The 18235-nt window shown below is 55.5% G+C and overlaps 8 protein-coding genes across 12 annotated transcripts in view; all 8 read right to left on the reverse strand.

Annotated features, from left to right (window-relative positions):
- Positions 1-52, reverse strand: part of ABB37_03743 (putative mitochondrial polyubiquitin) — a gene marked incomplete at its 3' end in the record, with an annotated part of 1658 nt that extends 1606 nt beyond the window's left edge. The window contains exon 1 of the mRNA XM_015801178.1: positions 1-52. This exon is cut by the window's left edge and continues 1606 nt beyond it.
- Positions 53-633: 581 nt separating this feature from the next.
- Positions 634-1935, reverse strand: ABB37_03744 (hypothetical protein; the record flags this gene model as incomplete). The annotated part of the gene is made up of 1 exon (XM_015801179.1): positions 634-1935. The coding sequence occupies exon 1, from the start codon at positions 1726-1728 to the stop codon at positions 634-636; it is 1095 nt and encodes a 364-aa protein (XP_015659799.1). The 5' UTR covers positions 1729-1935.
- A 469-nt stretch (positions 1936-2404) lies between these two features.
- On the reverse strand, positions 2405-6521 carry ABB37_03745 (hypothetical protein; the record flags this gene model as incomplete). The annotated part of the gene is made up of 1 exon (XM_015801180.1): positions 2405-6521. Exon 1 carries the CDS (start codon positions 6077-6079, stop codon positions 2405-2407), a length of 3675 nt encoding a protein of 1224 aa, XP_015659800.1. The 5' UTR covers positions 6080-6521.
- A 741-nt stretch (positions 6522-7262) lies between these two features.
- Positions 7263-9230, reverse strand: ABB37_03746 (putative mitochondrial phytoene synthase; the record flags this gene model as incomplete). The annotated part of the gene is made up of 1 exon (XM_015801181.1): positions 7263-9230. Exon 1 carries the CDS (start codon positions 9009-9011, stop codon positions 7263-7265), a length of 1749 nt encoding a protein of 582 aa, XP_015659801.1. The 5' UTR covers positions 9012-9230.
- A 355-nt stretch (positions 9231-9585) lies between these two features.
- Positions 9586-10272, reverse strand: ABB37_03747 (hypothetical protein; the record flags this gene model as incomplete). Its single annotated transcript, XM_015801182.1, has 1 exon — positions 9586-10272. The coding sequence occupies exon 1, from the start codon at positions 10156-10158 to the stop codon at positions 9586-9588; it is 573 nt and encodes a 190-aa protein (XP_015659802.1). The 5' UTR covers positions 10159-10272.
- Positions 10273-10930: 658 nt separating this feature from the next.
- ABB37_03748 (putative signal recognition particle receptor like protein) lies at positions 10931-12947 on the reverse strand (the record flags this gene model as incomplete). The annotated part of the gene is made up of 1 exon (XM_015801183.1): positions 10931-12947. Exon 1 carries the CDS (start codon positions 12764-12766, stop codon positions 10931-10933), a length of 1836 nt encoding a protein of 611 aa, XP_015659803.1. The 5' UTR covers positions 12767-12947.
- Positions 12948-13475: 528 nt separating this feature from the next.
- Positions 13476-15468, reverse strand: ABB37_03749 (hypothetical protein; the record flags this gene model as incomplete). 3 transcript variants are annotated; one of them, XM_015801186.1, is made up of 1 exon in its annotated part: positions 13476-15468. In XM_015801186.1, the coding sequence occupies exon 1, from the start codon at positions 14877-14879 to the stop codon at positions 13476-13478; it is 1404 nt and encodes a 467-aa protein (XP_015659806.1). In that variant the 5' UTR covers positions 14880-15468. The 3 variants fall into 3 exon arrangements, with proteins under 3 accessions (XP_015659806.1, XP_015659805.1, XP_015659804.1); XM_015801185.1 differs by having other exon boundaries at positions 13476-15412; XM_015801184.1 differs by having other exon boundaries at positions 13476-15051.
- Positions 15469-16839: 1371 nt separating this feature from the next.
- Positions 16840-17969, reverse strand: ABB37_03750 (cysteine synthase; the record flags this gene model as incomplete). 3 transcript variants are annotated; one of them, XM_015801189.1, is made up of 1 exon in its annotated part: positions 16840-17969. In XM_015801189.1, exon 1 carries the CDS (start codon positions 17839-17841, stop codon positions 16840-16842), a length of 1002 nt encoding a protein of 333 aa, XP_015659809.1. In that variant the 5' UTR covers positions 17842-17969. The 3 variants fall into 3 exon arrangements, with proteins under 3 accessions (XP_015659809.1, XP_015659808.1, XP_015659807.1); XM_015801188.1 differs by having other exon boundaries at positions 16840-17950; XM_015801187.1 differs by having other exon boundaries at positions 16840-17942.
- Positions 17970-18235: the final 266 nt, after the last annotated feature.

Genomic DNA, 18235 nt, shown 5'->3' on the forward strand with positions numbered 1-18235 from the left:
AAAAAGATGCAAACCTGAGTGACTTTGACCAGAAAGAAAAGAAACGAATTACTACGCCGGTTGGAGAGAGTAGCAGGGTGGTGTTGGTGTGTATGACAGCAAAATGAGAAAAAAGGTGTTCAGATTGAGAGAGGATAAATATGATCAGAAGGGAACGAATATGAAGGGTGGTAAAGAGTGCAGGGGATGAGAACGGCAGAAGCAGCGCAAGCAATCTAGAATGATATTTCTGTAAAGTGACGTGCTTGAAGGGGTATTGGCACTTTGCATAAAGTGGAACTCACCGTTTTCCCTTGTACAAGCATATACCTCCGAACGGGTACGCCATTAACGCGTCTCAGCACGCAGTGTTGGCGAAAGAACCAGAAAGCACAGGACACAAGAAGAGCTCCTTTAATGCTATCTTGATTTTTTTTTTAATTTTAAAGAGTGGGCCCCGGCTCTGTGTGGCTGCGTGTGGGCTTATTTTTTCAAATTGCAGGGGTGGGAGGCGGCTGGTGAACTGCGGAGAACAGCGACCACTTAACAGCAACATGAATATAAATATAAACGCCTTAACCGAACAATTAGGTAGCGCCTTCTCACCCCCACACGGCACTCATCTCCTTTCAGGTCTCTGTCTTCGGGCACCAGTTAGCGGAACATCTTGGAGAACATCTGCTTCTGCGCCTTCGTGACTTCCGCCTCGCCGGTGGCGATGGTGGTGCGCATCGCACCGACGTCCTCTTCACCTCCCCCGAGCTTTTCGTAGGCTGCGCATGCCTCCGCAGCGGCTTTAAACTCTTGTGCCCCACACAGCGCATACGTGAGGCGATAGTAGGCCTTCAGGGAGCTTGGATCGAGGGCAACGGCGGTCCGCGCGTCCACCACCGCATCCGAGCACTTCTTCAGCCGAGTGAGACAGAGACAGCGATTCAGCAGAGCGGAGAGGCGCAGCTGGGTTGCGGCTGCCTCGTCAGGCAGCAGATCACGTCGGCCCTCTGTCAAGTCAATCGCCATGCTGTAGGCCTGCACTGCCGCCTGAAGATCACCCGCGGCAAACAGTTTATTGCCGTCCTCTTTGGCCTGCTGCGCCTTCTCGTAGTTCTCGGGGCTGATCGTCTTCGTCTCCGCCTCGCGCAGCATCGCCGCTTGTGCCATTTGTGCCTGGTTAGACGGGTCGTAGGAGACCTGCGATGGGTGCGCGAGGAGCTCGTCGTAGCGCGTCAGAGGGCAGTCGACGCGGCCCCACTCCTCCAGGGCGGGGTCGTCGTGGTTCGACAAGAGAAACGCGTCGCCGCGGATGTCGCGCTGGGCCAGTTTGCTCGCCCGGTAGTTCAGCGGCAAGTCCTTGAAGGCACCGCTGTCGTCGATGTAGAGCGACGTGCCGATGTAGCCGGTGGTGCGCATCGGCATGGTGACGGGGATGATCTCGTAGGAGGCCTGGTCGAGGTAGTGCTCAATCATCGCCGCCTGCTGCTTCTCCGACGCCTCCGTCGACCCCTCAGCTGCACCGCCGTTGACGGCGTGCTTCTTGGCGCTTTCGCTGGCCTTCGCAACAAGGTGGCGGCCCATGTCTGTCTTCTGGTCCTCGGAGAGCAGAGAGCGACGGAAGTACCGTGTCAAGGTGCCACAGAGTTCCTCCTCGCTGTTGCCGTTGAAGCGCAGCTCTTGCACCGGCTCTTGAGCGTCGTGCGGAATGCGCAAGTACGTGAACGGCTTCACGACGGGCTGTGACGTGCTGCTCATTGTTTCTTTTTTTAAAAGCTAGGATTAGGTATGCTTAAGATAAGAGGACCCAGTTTTATTTTCCCCTTTTCGCGTAGCGTGTGGTGCGCCAACGTTCAATTCAAAACGTTGACAACGTGTGTTTGTGTGCGTGTGTGTGCGGGCGTGCTTATTATTTCCTTCGAGTTCGTTCCACCGAAGGAATGGTCAGCAGAATGTTGACGTTGCTTTCAAAGAAAAGGTGGAGGATTGAGAGGGAGAGAGAGAGGAGCAGTATGGAAATGTGGATTGACAAGAGCAAGCAACTACTCAGCATATCGCGGCTCGGCAAGCAAAGGCAGCTGCGTTCTCCAAAGCACGTTACAGAAGCAGACCAGCAAGAGGATTCTTTTGTTTCCGGTGAGCGCTCTCCATGACGTGATGTTTACTGTGTTTGTGGCTACGAGGGCCTCTTCACCTCTACCAGGCTGCTTCTTCACTTTTTCTGCCAACTTTCGGCAGGGCGAGGCAGACAATTATAGAGAAATCTAAAGAAAAAAACGTCTACGCTCAACGGAGAAAACAACTCGTACGCGCTGTGGCACGTTGGCGGTATCCATTTGAAATAAACGATGCACCTGCTGATGAGCAGTGTATGGATGCAGCGTCTCTATTACCCGATAACTGTCTTCCTCTTCACGCTGTGCAGCTTCGGACTCTACCGCGTCGCCATCAACAAGCGCGCGACCGCGTCCACCGCTTGCGCCGTCTCCATCTCCACCGCCGTCACCAGTTGCCGATTGCACCGAATCACGAGACAGCACTCTGCACGACGCACCTTCTCTTTGTGAATGACGCCGCTCTGAAACGCCTGCCCGCCTGTCCATACCTCGACAACATCACCGCGCAGAATGGGGACCTCGCACACGGGGTTGAAGCTGCCATCACGCGTAGTCCTTCCTCTTCCAAGCCCGATCGAGTCGCGCAGCTGCGCCGCACCACGCACCTTTTCTAACGCAATAAAGAAACGTGCATCGCTTGGGTCTGCTGCGGAGGCGGCGGAGGTTTGAAAATGACCTCGCGATGTTACACGGCGGATCGTCAGGCGGCGCCGTCCAACACCGTTGCGTGAGGCGTGATGTTTCAGCACTGCAAACGTCTGCGTGCCGCCTTCCTCTGTCCGCTGTTTGTTGAGCAGGGCGACATCAGGGGCTGAGGATGAGGAGGACCAAGCCGGACGAGGATCAGGTGCGCTGCGGCTGCGGCGTTGCGGCGGTGGCACGCGATGCGACGCGTCACGTAAGGCTCGGCGAGGTAGGTGATGCTGCTCCTGAAGGGGCAATGCCGGCGTCTCGGCGTCATTGCGCTGCGTCGTCATCGTTAATGGCGGTGAGGGCAACCGTGCCGCTGCGTCTGCGTCTGCAGAGTTGGACCGAGAGGAATGGAGAGAAGAGGTGGAGCTGTGAAAGAGCACGCGGTTTTGCGGCGGCGGTGGCGACGGAGGCGGCGGCGGTGGCGGTGGGACCACCGTTGCTGACGTCTCCGTGAGAGGGGCGTCGGCGGCAGACGCGGAGGTCAGTGCAACACTTTCTTGCCGGTTGGTGAGTTCCATTGCGGCGGCAGCAGCAGCCGCATGTTCGCCCCAGATATTTTGCTTCGCACGCATTGAAGCTCTACGCATGATGGGATCGCGTTGCTTGGACTGCGTTGACTGAGTTTTCATGTTCTGCAGCCACGACGTGTGGATAACGGAGAGCGGCCCACTAACGGCTTCTTTGTCGTCTGCCACAGGGAACGCGGCTGACGGGGCCGCCTGTGAAGTGGACGCATTTTTCGACGCGGCGGCCGTAGAGGACGCACTCTGCCTTCGTCGCCCATTCGGTTGCCCGCACTCCGCCATTACGTGCTGAGCGTTGGCCGTTGCCGCAGTTTCCCGGTCAGGTCTCGTCCACAAATCTCTGTTTTGCGAAGGCGGCGGCGGCGGCGCTGTGCCGGTTCGCGCTGCCACACTTTCCCGGACTGTGGTGGTACGAGAAGATTGCGGCGCCGGAGCGTCCCTCCGCGACGACCTTCGAAAGCAAAGGCGTGGAACGCACGCGGACGGCGAGTTTGTGAAAGAGAGCGTCGTAGTGGAGGCGGCGGTCGGCAGAGATGGCGGAATCTGAGACACAAAACTCGATGTCTGTCCGGTGTTACTACGTGGTGGGTGCAGCTGCGGGTGAACACGTGACGATGCGTCGTGTGCAGAGGCGCTACGCCACTGAAAGAAAGACGAAGAGGCAGATGTGTCTGCGACGGCAGTCACGACCGACCGCTCTCCCGCTTGCCTCCACCCGAGAAACCTTAAGTTCGACCCAGCCTCCGAACTGGGATGCGAGGCGGTTTGCGAGGGTGGTGGTGGTGGTGGCTCTTGCAGACTCGTGTGCGTCCTACGAGTCTCCCTCCACGCCGTCGGTGGGCAGCTGGAGGAGGAGAGGGGAAGAAAGGACACGGATGCCCCACTCTGGACCGATGATGCCGCTGCAGTTGCCGAGGCTGCTGCGACGGCGGCAGAGGATTCGTGTGTCGGTGCACTGCTCGCGCGCTCGCGTGATGAGGCCCGGCTGCTGGCCGCCGACTCCGCCAGACTCGTCCTTCGACTGCTTTGCAAACTGCGCAGCTTCCACGGTGCAGTCCCTAGGAGAGAGGTGGCCTCCCACAGAACAGCGAGATTTGTTCGTGCGCTGCCAGATTCTTGGACTGTTGATGCGCTTCGCGAAGGAGACAAATTCTCTCGCCCGTAAGCATTCGGATAAGGCGGTGCTTGCTCCTCGCTGTTCTTCAAGTCAACGGACTCGCTACGTTGTCGTGGCGGTGGACTCGATGAGGAAACAGCAGACGACGGGCCTTCAGCTTGTGTTTGTCGTTCATCCGGGGTACGCAACTTACGCGCACTTGACCCAAGGTGCGACCCTTTCGCGTTCGGGTCTGTTACCAGTGAGAGCGTCTTTGCCTCAGCCTCCTCAGCTGTCAATGGCTTTGCGTCGCACGTCACGGGGGAGTGGCTCAGCGGCGTGGAGCCTGCGCCAGAGCGAGGCGAAGACAGAAGCGATCCAGAACCAGAGTCGGAGCCGGATCCTGAAGTGGAGGACAGACTGGGCGAGATACTGGGGGCGAGGACGATGGTTCGTGTCTTGCGCGGTGGCCAGGGTGCCCCTCGCAGGGGAGGGTGTAGATCATGCAATGCGTTGTCCACAACGACCTCGTCCGCTGCGCAGTGTTGTGTTGTTGAGGCCGTAGTGAGAGGGGGCGGGGGAGAGAGCCGCAGGGTCCGTTCCACACGCACCAGCTCCGCTTCACTGCTGTCGTGGTGCTGCTCTTTTCCGTCCACTTCATGGACGACTTTAATGTGCGTGTGCGAGTCGTGGTGGGCAGGCGGCCCGCCGCGATCCAAGCTTGACGACTTCTCTGCTCGAGGCTTCGTGGCCGATCGACGCGGCGGGGAGTCGAGCTCGTTCGCCGCATCACTATTTGGAATGAAAATGCGCTTCTCTGACCGACCCGGCGGCGTGCGCGGGGCCGCGTCCTCCTGCCGCACTTCGGAGCTCGAGCTGCTGGGAATGGAGACCTCCACTTCCTCCACGAAGTTGCTTTCATAGAATGCACCAGTGCTCTTATCAGCAGTGGCGGATACATTCTGAATACAGGCGTTCCTACGGCGACGCTGCAGCAACGGGAGCACCTCTGCTGCCGGACCAAGATGTTCGTACGCGAGATGAACAGCGGCAATGCGGTGAGTGTCGGAGGTGTCTGTGCATCCAGAGAAGCGCAGCTGCAAGTACAGGCGCAGCGCATTCATATCCGGCACGGTGGAGCTGCCCATGAGCGCGGCGACGTGGTACAGCGTCCGCAGCGGTATTTCCGTCGTGCATGCCTGTAGTGCGGGGTTGAACACGCTTGCCGGCACCGTCGCTTCTGAGGCGGCGTTCAGGTCCCACTCCTTCACCACAACGGGCCGCACCGAGACGCCGTCCAGTCGCTGCGCACTCGTTGCCAGGCTCACGACACAACGCACCGGAAAGCAACGCCGGTCCGTTAGCAGCGGCGAGGTGGAGAGGCGCAACGTCGCGGTGGAAATGGGAGAAAAAAAGGGAGCGCCTAAGTTGGTGATTTCGCACGTGGCAATGGTGGGCCGTGCCCGCACCGACGGATTCAACCAATACCGCAAGCCTTCTGGAGGGGGCGTAGCGGTGGTAGTGGTGGTGGTGATGGGGTGGTTGGCGTAAAAGCATGCGTCAGCGCCGGCGCCAGTGAAGTGCACCACGCACTCCAGCGCGTCAACAGAGCAGGAAGCGGAGGTGGCAAAGAGAGACGCAGACGCGCGTGCGCTGCTGACTTCTGGAAAAGGCAGCATTTCTAGCACTCACGTTTTTATTTTCTTTTTCGTACAAGTACAAGAAGCATTAAAAGAACGGGCAGGAGAAATCAGATATTCAGGGATCTATCTATCTATGAGGCGGTGTGTGCGTGTAAATGTATCTACGGGGAACAGAGACTGTAAAACAACACAACGAGAAAACGTGTAGGTCTTGCTGTCTTCTTTAAGCTAAATGTGTGTAGGCCGCTGGCAACAGAGACGGATGCGATGCGCCTACTGAAAAATTGAATCGCAGGTGTTTTTTTTTTTACTTTTTCCCGTACGTGTGCGTTTCAGCCGTACAAAGGCAGTATTGCTCCTTGGACTAATGTGGATATACCTCGCCGAGAAAACGTGGGCGTCTTCGCTCACGCACTCAGCCTGAAGTGTGCGAGGCAGCGGCGTGAGGACGCACAGCGAGCGCTTCCACAGGCCTGCCTTAAAAGAAGAAAAAAAAAAGAGAAGAGACAGATATTTTGGAAACGAGAAGTAGTTGAGAAACATGTGGTGCAAACAACATCAAGAAATTGGATTGAGTAAACGCCAAAGTGATCGTCTTCAAGAATCATACAATGGCATAATAACAATAGTAATAATAATACCATACGCGATGCCAAACAACGAGTGAAATAATGCGAAAGTGTTCCTGCGCGGTAAAAACACAAACTGAGGCATCCGAGTTCATCTGCCGGATTTGATGCCTTGGCAAGAGCGATGACAATGAAGCATCCGTCAAAAGCGTAATAGGAAGTTCCGAGTCTCGACACTTCCCGTTCTTGCTATGAATTGCACTTTAAAAGCGGTGCTGCTCACTTTCATTCTCGCGTAGAGGAATGCTCCTCGTCTCCTCCTACCAAGTAATTCAAAAGAGAAACAAGGCATTCAATGTGATCAAATGAAAAAGAGTAAAAGAGCGCTTCCCCTGTCTCCTCGCCACAGCTGCTCGCCCTCTCTCTCTCTCTTCACGTTTTGTAGCATCAGGGACGAGTTTCTCTTTTGATCAACGAAGACGATATGAAACAGCCAAATAGGAAAGGACACAACGTCAGGGGGGCTCCCTCCTTGCTCCGCACACATTGATCTCATGCGCTGAGAAACAACGAGAGAGAGAGAAGGAGTTTTACAGCGCAGTCCCTCGTTCTTTCTTCTTTCTTTTTGTGACGCAAAGCCCTCCCAAGCGTTACGGCTTCACAGGATCCTGTCCTAGGCCACTGGCCAGCTTGTACTGCGACCCGCGATGCGCAAACGATGTGCCGATGAAAGGAATGGGGGCTGACTCGTCCAGCAGGCGCTCAATGCTCTGGTGTTTATCCCACTCCCAGCGCTTCTTCAAGCGGTACCAGGCGAACCCCGCGTTCTCGATGTTGTGGTCGGCGAACATGGCGCTCACGTTGAACTCGCGCCGTTGCAAAAAGCCGAGGTAGTAGTTTGCGTAGAGGCACTCCATCACGATGGGCCACGCCTTGGGCGGGACGTCCTTGGCGATCTTCTGCGCGTGCATCATCTCGTCCTTCACGATGCACATTACGTCAAACAACACCTTACGCACGGCGCGGTCCTGGGACGCTAAAGGAATGTTCTTCAGCAGCGCCAGGTTCACGTGGTTATCGGCGCAAATGTCCGACGGCAGCATCGTGAAGCCGAGCCGCGCGTACTTCTTCCAGAACATGACGCAGTGGTTTGTGAGGCCCGTGGCGCGGCCGATGTGGGTCATGAGATGCTCCGCCGCCTCGTCCTTCACGTTTGTCACTTCGAGTAGCGAGTTGAAGAAGTACCCGTAGAACTTGTCGAAGTGGTCGAAGAGTTGCTGCACGTTGCCCGGCTGCTGGATCACCTTCAGCCGCGCATCCGTGAAGCCGCGCACAAACGCCTTCGTCATGCGTGGGGTTTGCTCCACCGTGGAAGCGAAGGGGCGAAGCACTGGGTGGGAGTCCGTGAACTGCCCAGCGCTCATGCGACGCTTCTCCATAATCGCCCCCACCGACTCCTTCCAAAAGACGAGCTTCATGCCGGCGCCGGTTGTCTTCATACCGCGCTGCGAGTGCACCTCCAGCATGGCCCACCGCGCCTTGTTGAGCGACATCGCGAGGTTCCACATGGCGTAGTAGTTGCGCCGCGTCGTCGCATCGGGGTAGGCCATTTCCCCGACGCGGTAGTGGAAGAGGTCGAACTCACGCATATCCTCCTCCATTTTCAAGTAATCGACCTCGAGGGAGCCGATGGCGGTGGTGTTGGTCTCTGCCCTATCGGCGTGGGCCGCGTTGATGCGGGCCCACATTTGCTCTTTCGTCAGCTCATTTTTTGGCAGGGATTTGTAGTAGTCGCTCGCCTCTTTGTTACGTAAAACCTGGGGGCCGTCCGAGACGACCCTGCTCGTTGGGGAAGCCGCCGTCGCGCGAGGGGGCAGACTCGATTTCTTGTCCTCGCCCACGCTGAGTGTTGTGGGCGGCTTTCGCGGCGTCACGTTCAGCGAAGCGGGGGGTGCGCGGTGCGGCAGTGACGACGACCCGCGAGCAGCAGTAGCAGAAGCAGCCGCAACCGCAGCCGCAGTACCGGGTGCGTGCGATTCACCCTGTCCGTGACTGTGCCCCGAATGCGGGGGAGCTACAGCATCAGCCGCAGCACTGCTATTTCCGTGAGATGCGGTCGCGGCGGTGAACTCTGCGTCCAGTCCTTGTCGAGGCGAGGGCATCTTCCCGGTCTTGGCTGCGGAGACCATGTAATCCGCCTGAGCAGCCTGCAGAGCCGCTGTGGTGCCGGGGTTTTCACAAGGGAGACGACCGTCATCACCTCCGGCCTTAAAACTCGGCGTCGCCTTCTCCTCGGGGGACTTCATGAAGGCAGAGATGGTCCCGGCGTAGACGCCGATACCTTTCAGGTCGCTGCTGATGCCTTCTTCCCTGTCAAACCGAACTCCGCGCGGCTTCATGGTTGGCGTTTTCACTGCTGTATTGGACGAGGAAGGAAAAGAAGTCGTGGCGGTGGTGGTTGAATGAGACTGGCAGCGCTGCACCATCACCATCGCAGACTGCGGGGCCACCTTCATGACCCGTGTCGTCCGAGCACAATATAAGCTTCGCATGGCTAACATTCTCGATAAACCACAAAGCGAACAGATCTGAACCAAACAAAAAAGAAACGGGCTAGCTGAGAGGAGAAAGAAATGGAGAAGGAGGATGAGAGGGAGTGACACGCAAAGATCAACAGACAACGTGAAAAAAAAAGCGGACGCTTTCGGAAACCCACAACTGGCTCGGACGTGGCTCCCATAACGGAAAACAGAAAAAATTCATCTTGCGACAGGAAGCTGTGCTTTCATCGCGGCTTATGTGTGTGCGTGTGTGTCGGTCACGAAAGATTCTCCATAAAGCACGTCTGACGCATTTCGCGTCCTTCATATTCCTTTTTTCTTTCTCATCTGATGGTTCAATACAAAGCGAGAATGCATGTCGGATATGAAGAATAGCAGGCAAAAAGAAATAGGAAAGAAACACGCGGCAGGTCTACCATGCGTGCTGCCGCAGCAGTCGTTCTTCCTCTTGTAACCGCGCCAGCATGCGCTCTGCGTCATGTGGAGTTTGTATCAACGGCATCAGTAAATGCTGCGGCACAAGACTCCACAGAAGTCCCGGCGCATCCAGCACCGCATCCTCAGAGCCATCATTTATTCTAGGTGAGGGTGGCAGCGTTCCGCGCAGCGCGAGTCCTTCGGTGTGACAAACTTCTGCCAAACTTGCGCGATAGGAAAGAGAAGGAAAACAGCTAGAACCTGTGTGCTGAGTGGCGCAGATGCAGCCGCCACAGACGGAGGAAAGACAGGCGTGATTGCGCGACGGCGTTGACGTTGAAGGTTCGCGGCTGAAGTTCTGAAGGTCATCAGACTCTGGTGTTGCACCCAATGCCTCTAAGCCCAGATTCTGAACCACCTTCCGTTTCCTTTCCTGTGCTTGGTACTGACTCAACTCTGCCACAGTGTAATACCTTTGCCTTGTATCCAAGCTTGTATATGTAGCGGCGGCGCGACGCTGCAAGGCCTCAAGGTCATGAGAGGCACACGTGAAGCCTGCTGTTTCCATCTTTGGATTGGGAAGGTAAAAAGGGAATGAAGACAAAACAATGAGAAGAAACAAAATCTAATGAGAATCAGTCATACCGGCCGAGTACTGTACAGACAAGATACCAGTTTTCCCTTCGAGAGGCGCGGGTGAGGCCACAAATACAAAAAAAAAAGGGAAAAGCAAGTAAAAATAAACCACGACAATCGCAGAGCACAGTCGAAGTTTTCGATAGAGGAACGGTGGACAGTGTAGGGTGTAGATGAAAACGTTTCGTGTATACGTGAACACACCCACTGATAGAACTGCATGTCGAAATCGATCGATTTCAGTGGTTTCGGCTCTCGCGTCCATCTGCCACAAAACCAATCATTTTTTTTCTAACATATTCGTATTCCTTCCTTCCTCTGCCGCAGGGAAGCCGTTCTTTTTATCTTCCTCGGTAAGACTGCCGCCTCTGTCAAGGTGTTTGCGCGTGTTCCTTCTTTTCGTTTTCTCCCTTTCTTCTCTGACCCCTTAAGGGGGGGAGATATGACCTTTTGACTGTCGTGCTATTACACACTTTGAATAACGACACAAGAGAAAAAAACAAAGTCAGGTGGAACGGTGAACGCAGTTAAGCTAGACAGCAGCTGAGGAGTAAATAAGTAATTGGCAGCGGCAGGACAAACGGTGGAGGAAAGACGAAAAGATTTGTGATCTCTTAAATGGAGAACATGACCGCTGTCGCCGCGATCAGAGCACTGGAGTCGCCATAGCAGCAGCAGCACTCCGTGTGTGTATGCGCGCGCTACTACTTCATAAGCGCGCTCACCACCACCTCCGGCTCGATCACTTTCAAGTCCTGATACGTCTGGCCAACGCCTACAAACACAATCGGCTGGCCCAGCTCGTACACCATCGACAGCGCAGCCCCCACCTTGTCGTCGATCGTGTCGAACTTGGTGAGGACGATGCCGTCGATGCCGCGTGACCGGGCACCGACAGGGGCGAAGTCGACGAGGCACTGGTTGAATTTGCGCAGCTGATCAATGCCGTTGTTGCCGACCAACGCCTCGCCAACGAAGAGAACCAGATCCGGCTGATTGTCGTGAATCAGCTTCGCCAAGGCTCGCATGCGCGACTCGTGATCCTGCATGCGGCCCGCCGTGTCAATCATAACGACGTTCGTGTGTTGCTTGCTGGCCTGCGTGATCGCCGCGGCAGCCACCGCGGACGGATCCGTGCCGTAGCCAAGCTGAAACACTGGCGCACCGAGGCAGCGCCCGTGCACCTCCAGCTGCTCCACCGCACCGTGCCGGAAGGTATCACCAGCGGCCAACAGCACAGAATTGCCGTTCTGTTGCAACCAGTAGGTCATCTTCGCCAGCGAGGTGGACTTGCCCACGCCATTCACCCCGCACAGCACAATGGAGTAGGGCTTACCCGCGGCCTTGGCTGTGGCAACGTCGCGGAGAATGTTCACCTCCCGCTTCGGCTGCAAGATGCGATGCAGAGAGGCGGTCATGGCGTCGTCGACCGTCTTGTAAAGCGAGTCGAAGGTGCCGAGCTTCTTACCGGCGAGAGACGCCTCCACAGAGTTGCATACGTGCTCCGCCACCTCCACCGCGACGTTCTTCGCAATGAGCTTCTCCCGCAGATCCGGAATGATGTTGCGCAGATCTTCCTTGTCAACGGAGCGGGTGCCCATGTAAGACCGGAGCCAGGTCGCGAGTCGCCCACGCGACTGGCCCTCCCACTCCCGTTCCTTGACCGGGGCAATGGCGCCGTTCGGCAGGCGCCGGATGTACGTCTCGCGCTGAACGTTTGCCTGGGCCTGCAGCTCCGCCTCGGTAGCCTTCTTCTGATGAGACTGCTGTTCCACCATGGGGTCGACCACCGCGCCCGGACTGTTCCACTTCGTCGGTTTCTTGTTGCGCTTTCTTGATGCCCCGCCGGCCGAGGGAGGGGCAGCGGCAGCACCGGCTGCGTCGGCCTCACCTCCTGCGGCAGCCGGCGTCGGACCGCCAATGACGAGGCGGCGGCCGTCTTTGGTGACGATGACTTTGCCCGATCGGTGCGCGGTGTGTTGAGCCTCGTTTTCCGCCGCCTCCACACCACCGTCGTACTTCTCCGCTTCTTCGTCTTCCTCCTCGGCGCCTGCGTCATCGCTAGCCCCGGCTCCTGCGTCGGCCGCAACGCCCTCGCCGTTGGCACCCTGGCGAGAGGCCATCTCTTCACTCGCGTTAAACTTGTCCAGCAGCGTCGCGTACTCGGTGCCAAAGTCCATTAAATTCGCCTTGCCCGCCGATGCCGTGTTGAAGTCCGCGTCGCAGCCAGCAAACAAATCCGTTGCCGTCTGTTTCCCGTACTTCTTGGCAAACGTCGCGGCGATGTCGCGTAGAAAGTTCTGCATGTAATGCGGCTTGAAGAATTTGGGGTACACCGCCACCACGAAGAACTTGGCGTCGTTCTCGAGGGCCCACCGCAGCTGGTAGTCGCCCACGCTGTACTGCGTCAGGCCCGCGCGATCCTCCAGCAGCACCTCCTGGATGAGCTTGTTCACCATGGGCCGACGGCCCGTCTCGTGTGTGCTTTGCTGCCACAGCACCACGCCGCCGTCGCTAATGATGGACACCGTATCGATCATTGTTTTATTCCTTTGTATGGGAATCCGTGTTTTTGCTCGTTTGCTTGGATGGGCACTGGCACCACTTATTACTGTCAATGGAACGCAAATGAACGCCGTCGAGCAAAGCGAAGACGTGAAGAGGATCAACAGCAACAAAGGGTTGAGCTAACCAAGCCGAGCTATGTGGCCCCAATACTGCTACAACAAAGAGAGCGGAGCATACGCGAAGAAAAAGCAAAACAAATCAGCAAAGGAAAAAGAGGCGAAAGGGCCGGCTATTTGTAGGACGTTGAGAGGAAGAAGAAAATACACATAGAGGCCTACCTGAACAGCAAGGTGACGACTGCAGGGCATCCACTAGACATCGCTTGCCCCTCCCCTTTCTCCATGTCATTCCAAATCAAACGCCACACACAACAACAGAGAAGTAGAACCATACTCAATGTGCAAATGTAGCAAGAAAAGCCAACAGGTGAAAGAAAGAAGGATCTTGAGGTTGCCAAAGCGCGAGAGCCCTCGAATAAATAAGTAGAAACAACCTCCACACCCATTGTCGCAGTTCTCGGAAGTAGTAGAAGAACATGAAAAAGGGGGAGATTTATTCCATCACAGGTCAATGCACCGTCATGGTTACGACGACAAAATGGGAAAAAAACACAAAAAAAAGACTGTTAAATTGTACAGATACACAGTTATAGAATTATAGAAGCCTCCACAGTTCGCAGACTCAATCAAACCCAGAAAATCCACCCAGCACGAAAGCATCATAGTACTGCTTCTTGTTGAGCTGGTGACACCAATTCCACGCAGACGTGAGGCGGCCGTCGATGCAGGTGCCACCGTCGTCGCCTGAACCATCGAAGCCGTGCTTGAAAAAGTCGCTCAATATCATCATCCGCAACTCCGCATAGCTGTGGTACTTGGAGCGGAGCAGGTTTCGTACGCCAGGGTAGTTGCTGTACTCGTTCGCCAACTGCGGCTGGCCCTCGTCCTCCTCGTCTTCCTCGTGAAAGACGTAGCGCAGCGCACGGAGAGTCTGAACCACGGGCTGAACGATGTGTGGGATCACTGTGTACTTATCGATGAAAACGAGCGGATTTGGCACGTCGCGGTCGCCGAGGTGGATCACTTTAATACCCACCCATCCACCCATGCGCTTCTCCGTTTCCTGGACCAGTTGCGACATGGCACGGCAACTCTGCGGTGCAGAACACATGCGGTGGAAACCCTGGCCGGTGTTCGTCACAACGTATTGACCGCGGCCATCGACTAGCATGTCGTTTTCCGCAACTTCCCAAAGCTCTAAGATGTGCTTTTGCACGTTCTCCCACAGAAGCAACGACTCCATGACGTACTGGCAGTGGGTGCTGTGGGTGTGCGTGAAGCACGCCCCATCGCGGCCGTGACGAATAGAAACGGTGTAGGGGTTATCCGACGGCAGCGGCTCGAAGTCGCGCTCAATGTAGCGGCGCAGTGCACGGAGGGGCATCGTGTTGGATTGGATAAAGTTGTATGCGTCGTCGATGCTGCGAAGACAGTGCTCGACAACCGCCTTTTTGGCATCGTCGCCGTTGCCGTAGAGGTCAATAAAATGCCGCATTCCTGCCTGCTTCTCCGCGCCGGCCGCCCGGAGAAACCTGCGCCGCATCTCCTTATCCTCGGCGAGCTCGGCACACCCGATTTCAGTTAATGCGGCGCCTACGGTGCGAACAGGGATGACAAGTGTGCTCTGGATGCCCAAAGCACGCTGAACGGACCGCTTCTGCACATCTTGCAGCATCATCATCAGCTTTCCGAACTCGCCGCGGTGAAGAAAAGGGTTGAGGCGCTTGTGCCGGCGCAGAATTTCAAACAGCTCCTCCAGCAGCGGCACCACAGTGGACACCTGCAACTCGCTTGCGAGTAGGGACTCCTTTACCGAACGAGGGATCGCATCTGAGGCGATGGACAGACCCACGACCGTGTCAACGAACTCTCGTATCGCAGCCTCCATTCGACCTTCCTTGCCGTACGGGCGCATGAAGTCGTCCACGTCATCGGTGTACTCGCTGACTTTGAGGGCAGCTATGACGAGCTGCAGCTTTTCTCGCTCCTGCTCCGTGAGACGGAGAGGGTAGGCGGAGAAGTGCATAGCCGCCGATGAGAGAGGCGGGAAAGGGGGGAAACGACTACTTTTGTATTACGTGTGGTGTGAACCACTGTGGATGTTTCTGTTGACCCCTGTACGTTTCGCGCCTGTAAATGTCGGCCAATGCACATGCACAGAATAGAAATATCAGGCGGAAGGGGAGGAGGACAGGACCTTGCGTATAATTAATATATCAAATAGGACAGTGCTGTGAATACAAGCGCAGAAAGCCACACACGATGCGCTTCGCCAAACTGCTCCAATTACAGCGTAGTATCAACCTTAATAAATGTGACGCTTGACTATTGGCAATTGTGTTAACAGTGAGATCCGTCGCGTACGGAGAGAAACGCGCGAGGATTTTTAAAAAAAACGTCGGCTCGCGGAAAGGTAGAGCTCTTCGATTCTTTCTGCGTGTGGGAATGTGGTTCCTCAGCAAGCCTCAATCATTCAACTGTCAGCTGTGTATACAGTGCTGAAGGCAAAAGACGCCTTGCAGTCGAGATACTTCTGTCGTCTCAGCTGTACACTTGCCCTAGCAAAGAAAAGTATATTTGCGTGTAGGCGTACCAAAAAAAAAGCAGGCATTTTCTCGCGTGAACACGAAGAAAGACAAGAGGGGAAGAGAAAGAGAGAAAAGAAGTCGGAGAACGGCCGGAGGAAACAAGATAGAACTGTCCCTGCAGGTGGGTATTAGGAAAGAGCTCTTGGCAGTCCCTCTACCAATAAATAGGAGAATGAGAGTGATGGAGTGGAATAAGTCTCTCGAAAGTGCCATTTTGAAAGAAAAAGAGAAAAAAAAAGAGTCTGCATCACGGCAAAGGGGTGTTGTGAATAACGTAAGCAAAGCTGTAAGCTCTGTTTTATTCGTTTCCCAAACGGGTACACAGGCCACGACCCCATCGGTCCACACATCTCGATATGTCCATTTTGCATGTATATTTCTGCCTCCTTGCAATTTGCGCGTAAGCACTTTCGTTGATTCGAACCCTGTTGCATCTGCCGCTTCTTGTTGTTGTTTAGATGAATAGAGTGGAAACACTTCCATTTGACTCATGCTTATATTTCAATTGGTGGAAAAGAAACGGCTCAAAAATAAAAGGAGAAAATATAGATGATGATCATTCCTTTCACAATAGAAAGGCTGATACCCCGATAGGGAAATAACAAGCAATAAGCGATAACACGTCGACCACAACCGTGTTTTTCTTCTTCCTCTTTAGCGCGAGAGTAGGTTGAATGCCTCCACTGCGGCAGCAACGCCACCACACAATAAAGAAGAGGAGAGAAAAAGAAACCGCAGAAGAAACTGTGTGCGGGTAGGGGGAGTGAAAGGTGGCCTCAGGAGTCTCGACGACGGTTAAATACGTGGCCCCTGGTTCCTCGACCTTCCCTCTCTGCCGTTCCCAATTCGCGCTTCGCTTTCATCGAGCTGAATGTCGGCAGACGTGGGATGGGGAGGTGAAGGAAAACAGCAAGTAAACAGGCAGATGAAAGAAAAAAAAGAAGAAAAAGAGCTACATCGGTGACGGCGCACGGGAGAGACGTAAACGCACAAAACTGAGGAGCAAGACCTATTCAGAGAGAGAGAGAGAGAGTGCGAAAGCCAACACGAAACAGAGGAGGAATAACCCTCACGTGAGAAGGCCTCTTTACTCCTCCGCAGATCGACACATATGACACACATAGCACATGCACCACCACCCCTTCTGTGTTTGTGTGGGGGAGGGAGGGGCGGATTGTGGTGAACATTCTCTTTCTTTTCGGTCTTGCGTTCCCCTCTCAACGTTCCGAATCAGCCGCTTTCTTTCGGTCGCCTCGAAACCCGTAAAATAGCAAAAGCAAAATGAAAAGTTCCGTGAACGTTTCACCTTTGACTCCTTTCAACTTCTCTTTGAACTTCGATGCTGCGTGTCGCACGGCTGCTCGTATTTCACAGAAACGAGATCCGACCACTGGCGGTTCAGTCCTGCAGCTCCGAGGCGTCCACCACCGGCAAGGACGACACCTCGTCGCGGATGCTCTTATACAGCGCGGTGGAGAGGTAGCGCTCGCCAAAGGACGGGATGATCGTCACGATGGTTTTGCCCTCCATCTCCGGACGCTCGCCGATCTTGAGCGCGGCGTACACGTTTGCACCACCGGAGAACCCGCAGAAGACACCATCGCTGCGGGTCAGCTTCAGCGACGTCTCAATCGCGTCGTCGCCCTTCACGCAGAAGACCTCGTCCACGAGGCTGCGGTCCAGCACTTCCGGCACGAAGCCCGGGCCGATGCCCTGAATCTTGTGGGGGCCCGGCTTACCACCCGAAAGCACCGGCGACTCTGCCGGCTCGACGGCAACGATGCGGGTGTGGCTGCCGAACTTCTTCAGAGCCCGCGCCACACCCGTCAGCGTGCCGCCCGTACCCACGCTGGCAATGAAGCAGTCTACCTTGTGGTGCATCTGCTCCCAAATCTCCGGCCCGGTCGTCTCCTCGTGGATGAGGGCGTTGTACTTGGTGTTAAACTGATCCGCCAGCACCGCGTTTGGGTTGGCCGCGCAGATCTTCTTCGCCATGGCCACAGCACCCTTCATTCCCAGTGCGGCAGGAGTGAGGACGAGTTCGGCACCGAAGATGCGCAGCAAGCAGCGGCGCTCGAGCGACATCGATTCCGGCATCGTGATGATCACCTTGTAGCCGCGGGGCGCACCGAGATGGGCGAGGGCCACGCCTGTGTTACCACTGGTGGCCTCGACCACGACCGACTTGCCGGGTACCAGCTTGCCCTCCTGCTCCGCCTTCTCGTAGATGGCGAGACCGAGGCGGTCCTTCACGGATGCCATCGGGTTCTCGCACTCCATCTTCAGCACAATCTTCGCCTTGGTGTGGTTCAGCTTGTTCAGGTACAGAGCCGGCGTCTGACCGATCAGCTGCTCGATGGAGTCCGCCACCTGCTTCGACTTATCGATGGGCGCGGGCATGTTTTCTCCTCTATGATTCACTTGATGGAATAGACGGATCAGTAAAAAAGAAAAGAAAAGCAGGAAGACGTTTTTGCGGGTTTGTTGGCGATACTACTGGCTGATATCCTGGTAATGGTGTCGTGAACCGTGTCACATTACCGCGGAAACGCATGATAATAAAAACAATAGAAGGGAAAGGAAACGAAAGCGAACGAGAAATGGGGGATTTATATGCACATCTTTTGAGTGACAACAACAAGACTTCACGTAGCGCGAGGAGATGTGCTGTGACAGCAATGCGAGTCCCGTCGACAGAAAAAAAAAAAGGGTCACCAAATGGAATTGAACGTCTCTAAAATGGAAATGAGAACACCGGAATGGTGACAGCAGAGCAAACAGCGAGCTTTTAGAG

The sequence above is a fragment of the Leptomonas pyrrhocoris genome (genome assembly GCF_001293395.1).
Source record: "Leptomonas pyrrhocoris isolate H10 chromosome Unknown, whole genome shotgun sequence".
Classification (NCBI taxonomy): domain Eukaryota; phylum Euglenozoa; class Kinetoplastea; order Trypanosomatida; family Trypanosomatidae; genus Leptomonas; species Leptomonas pyrrhocoris.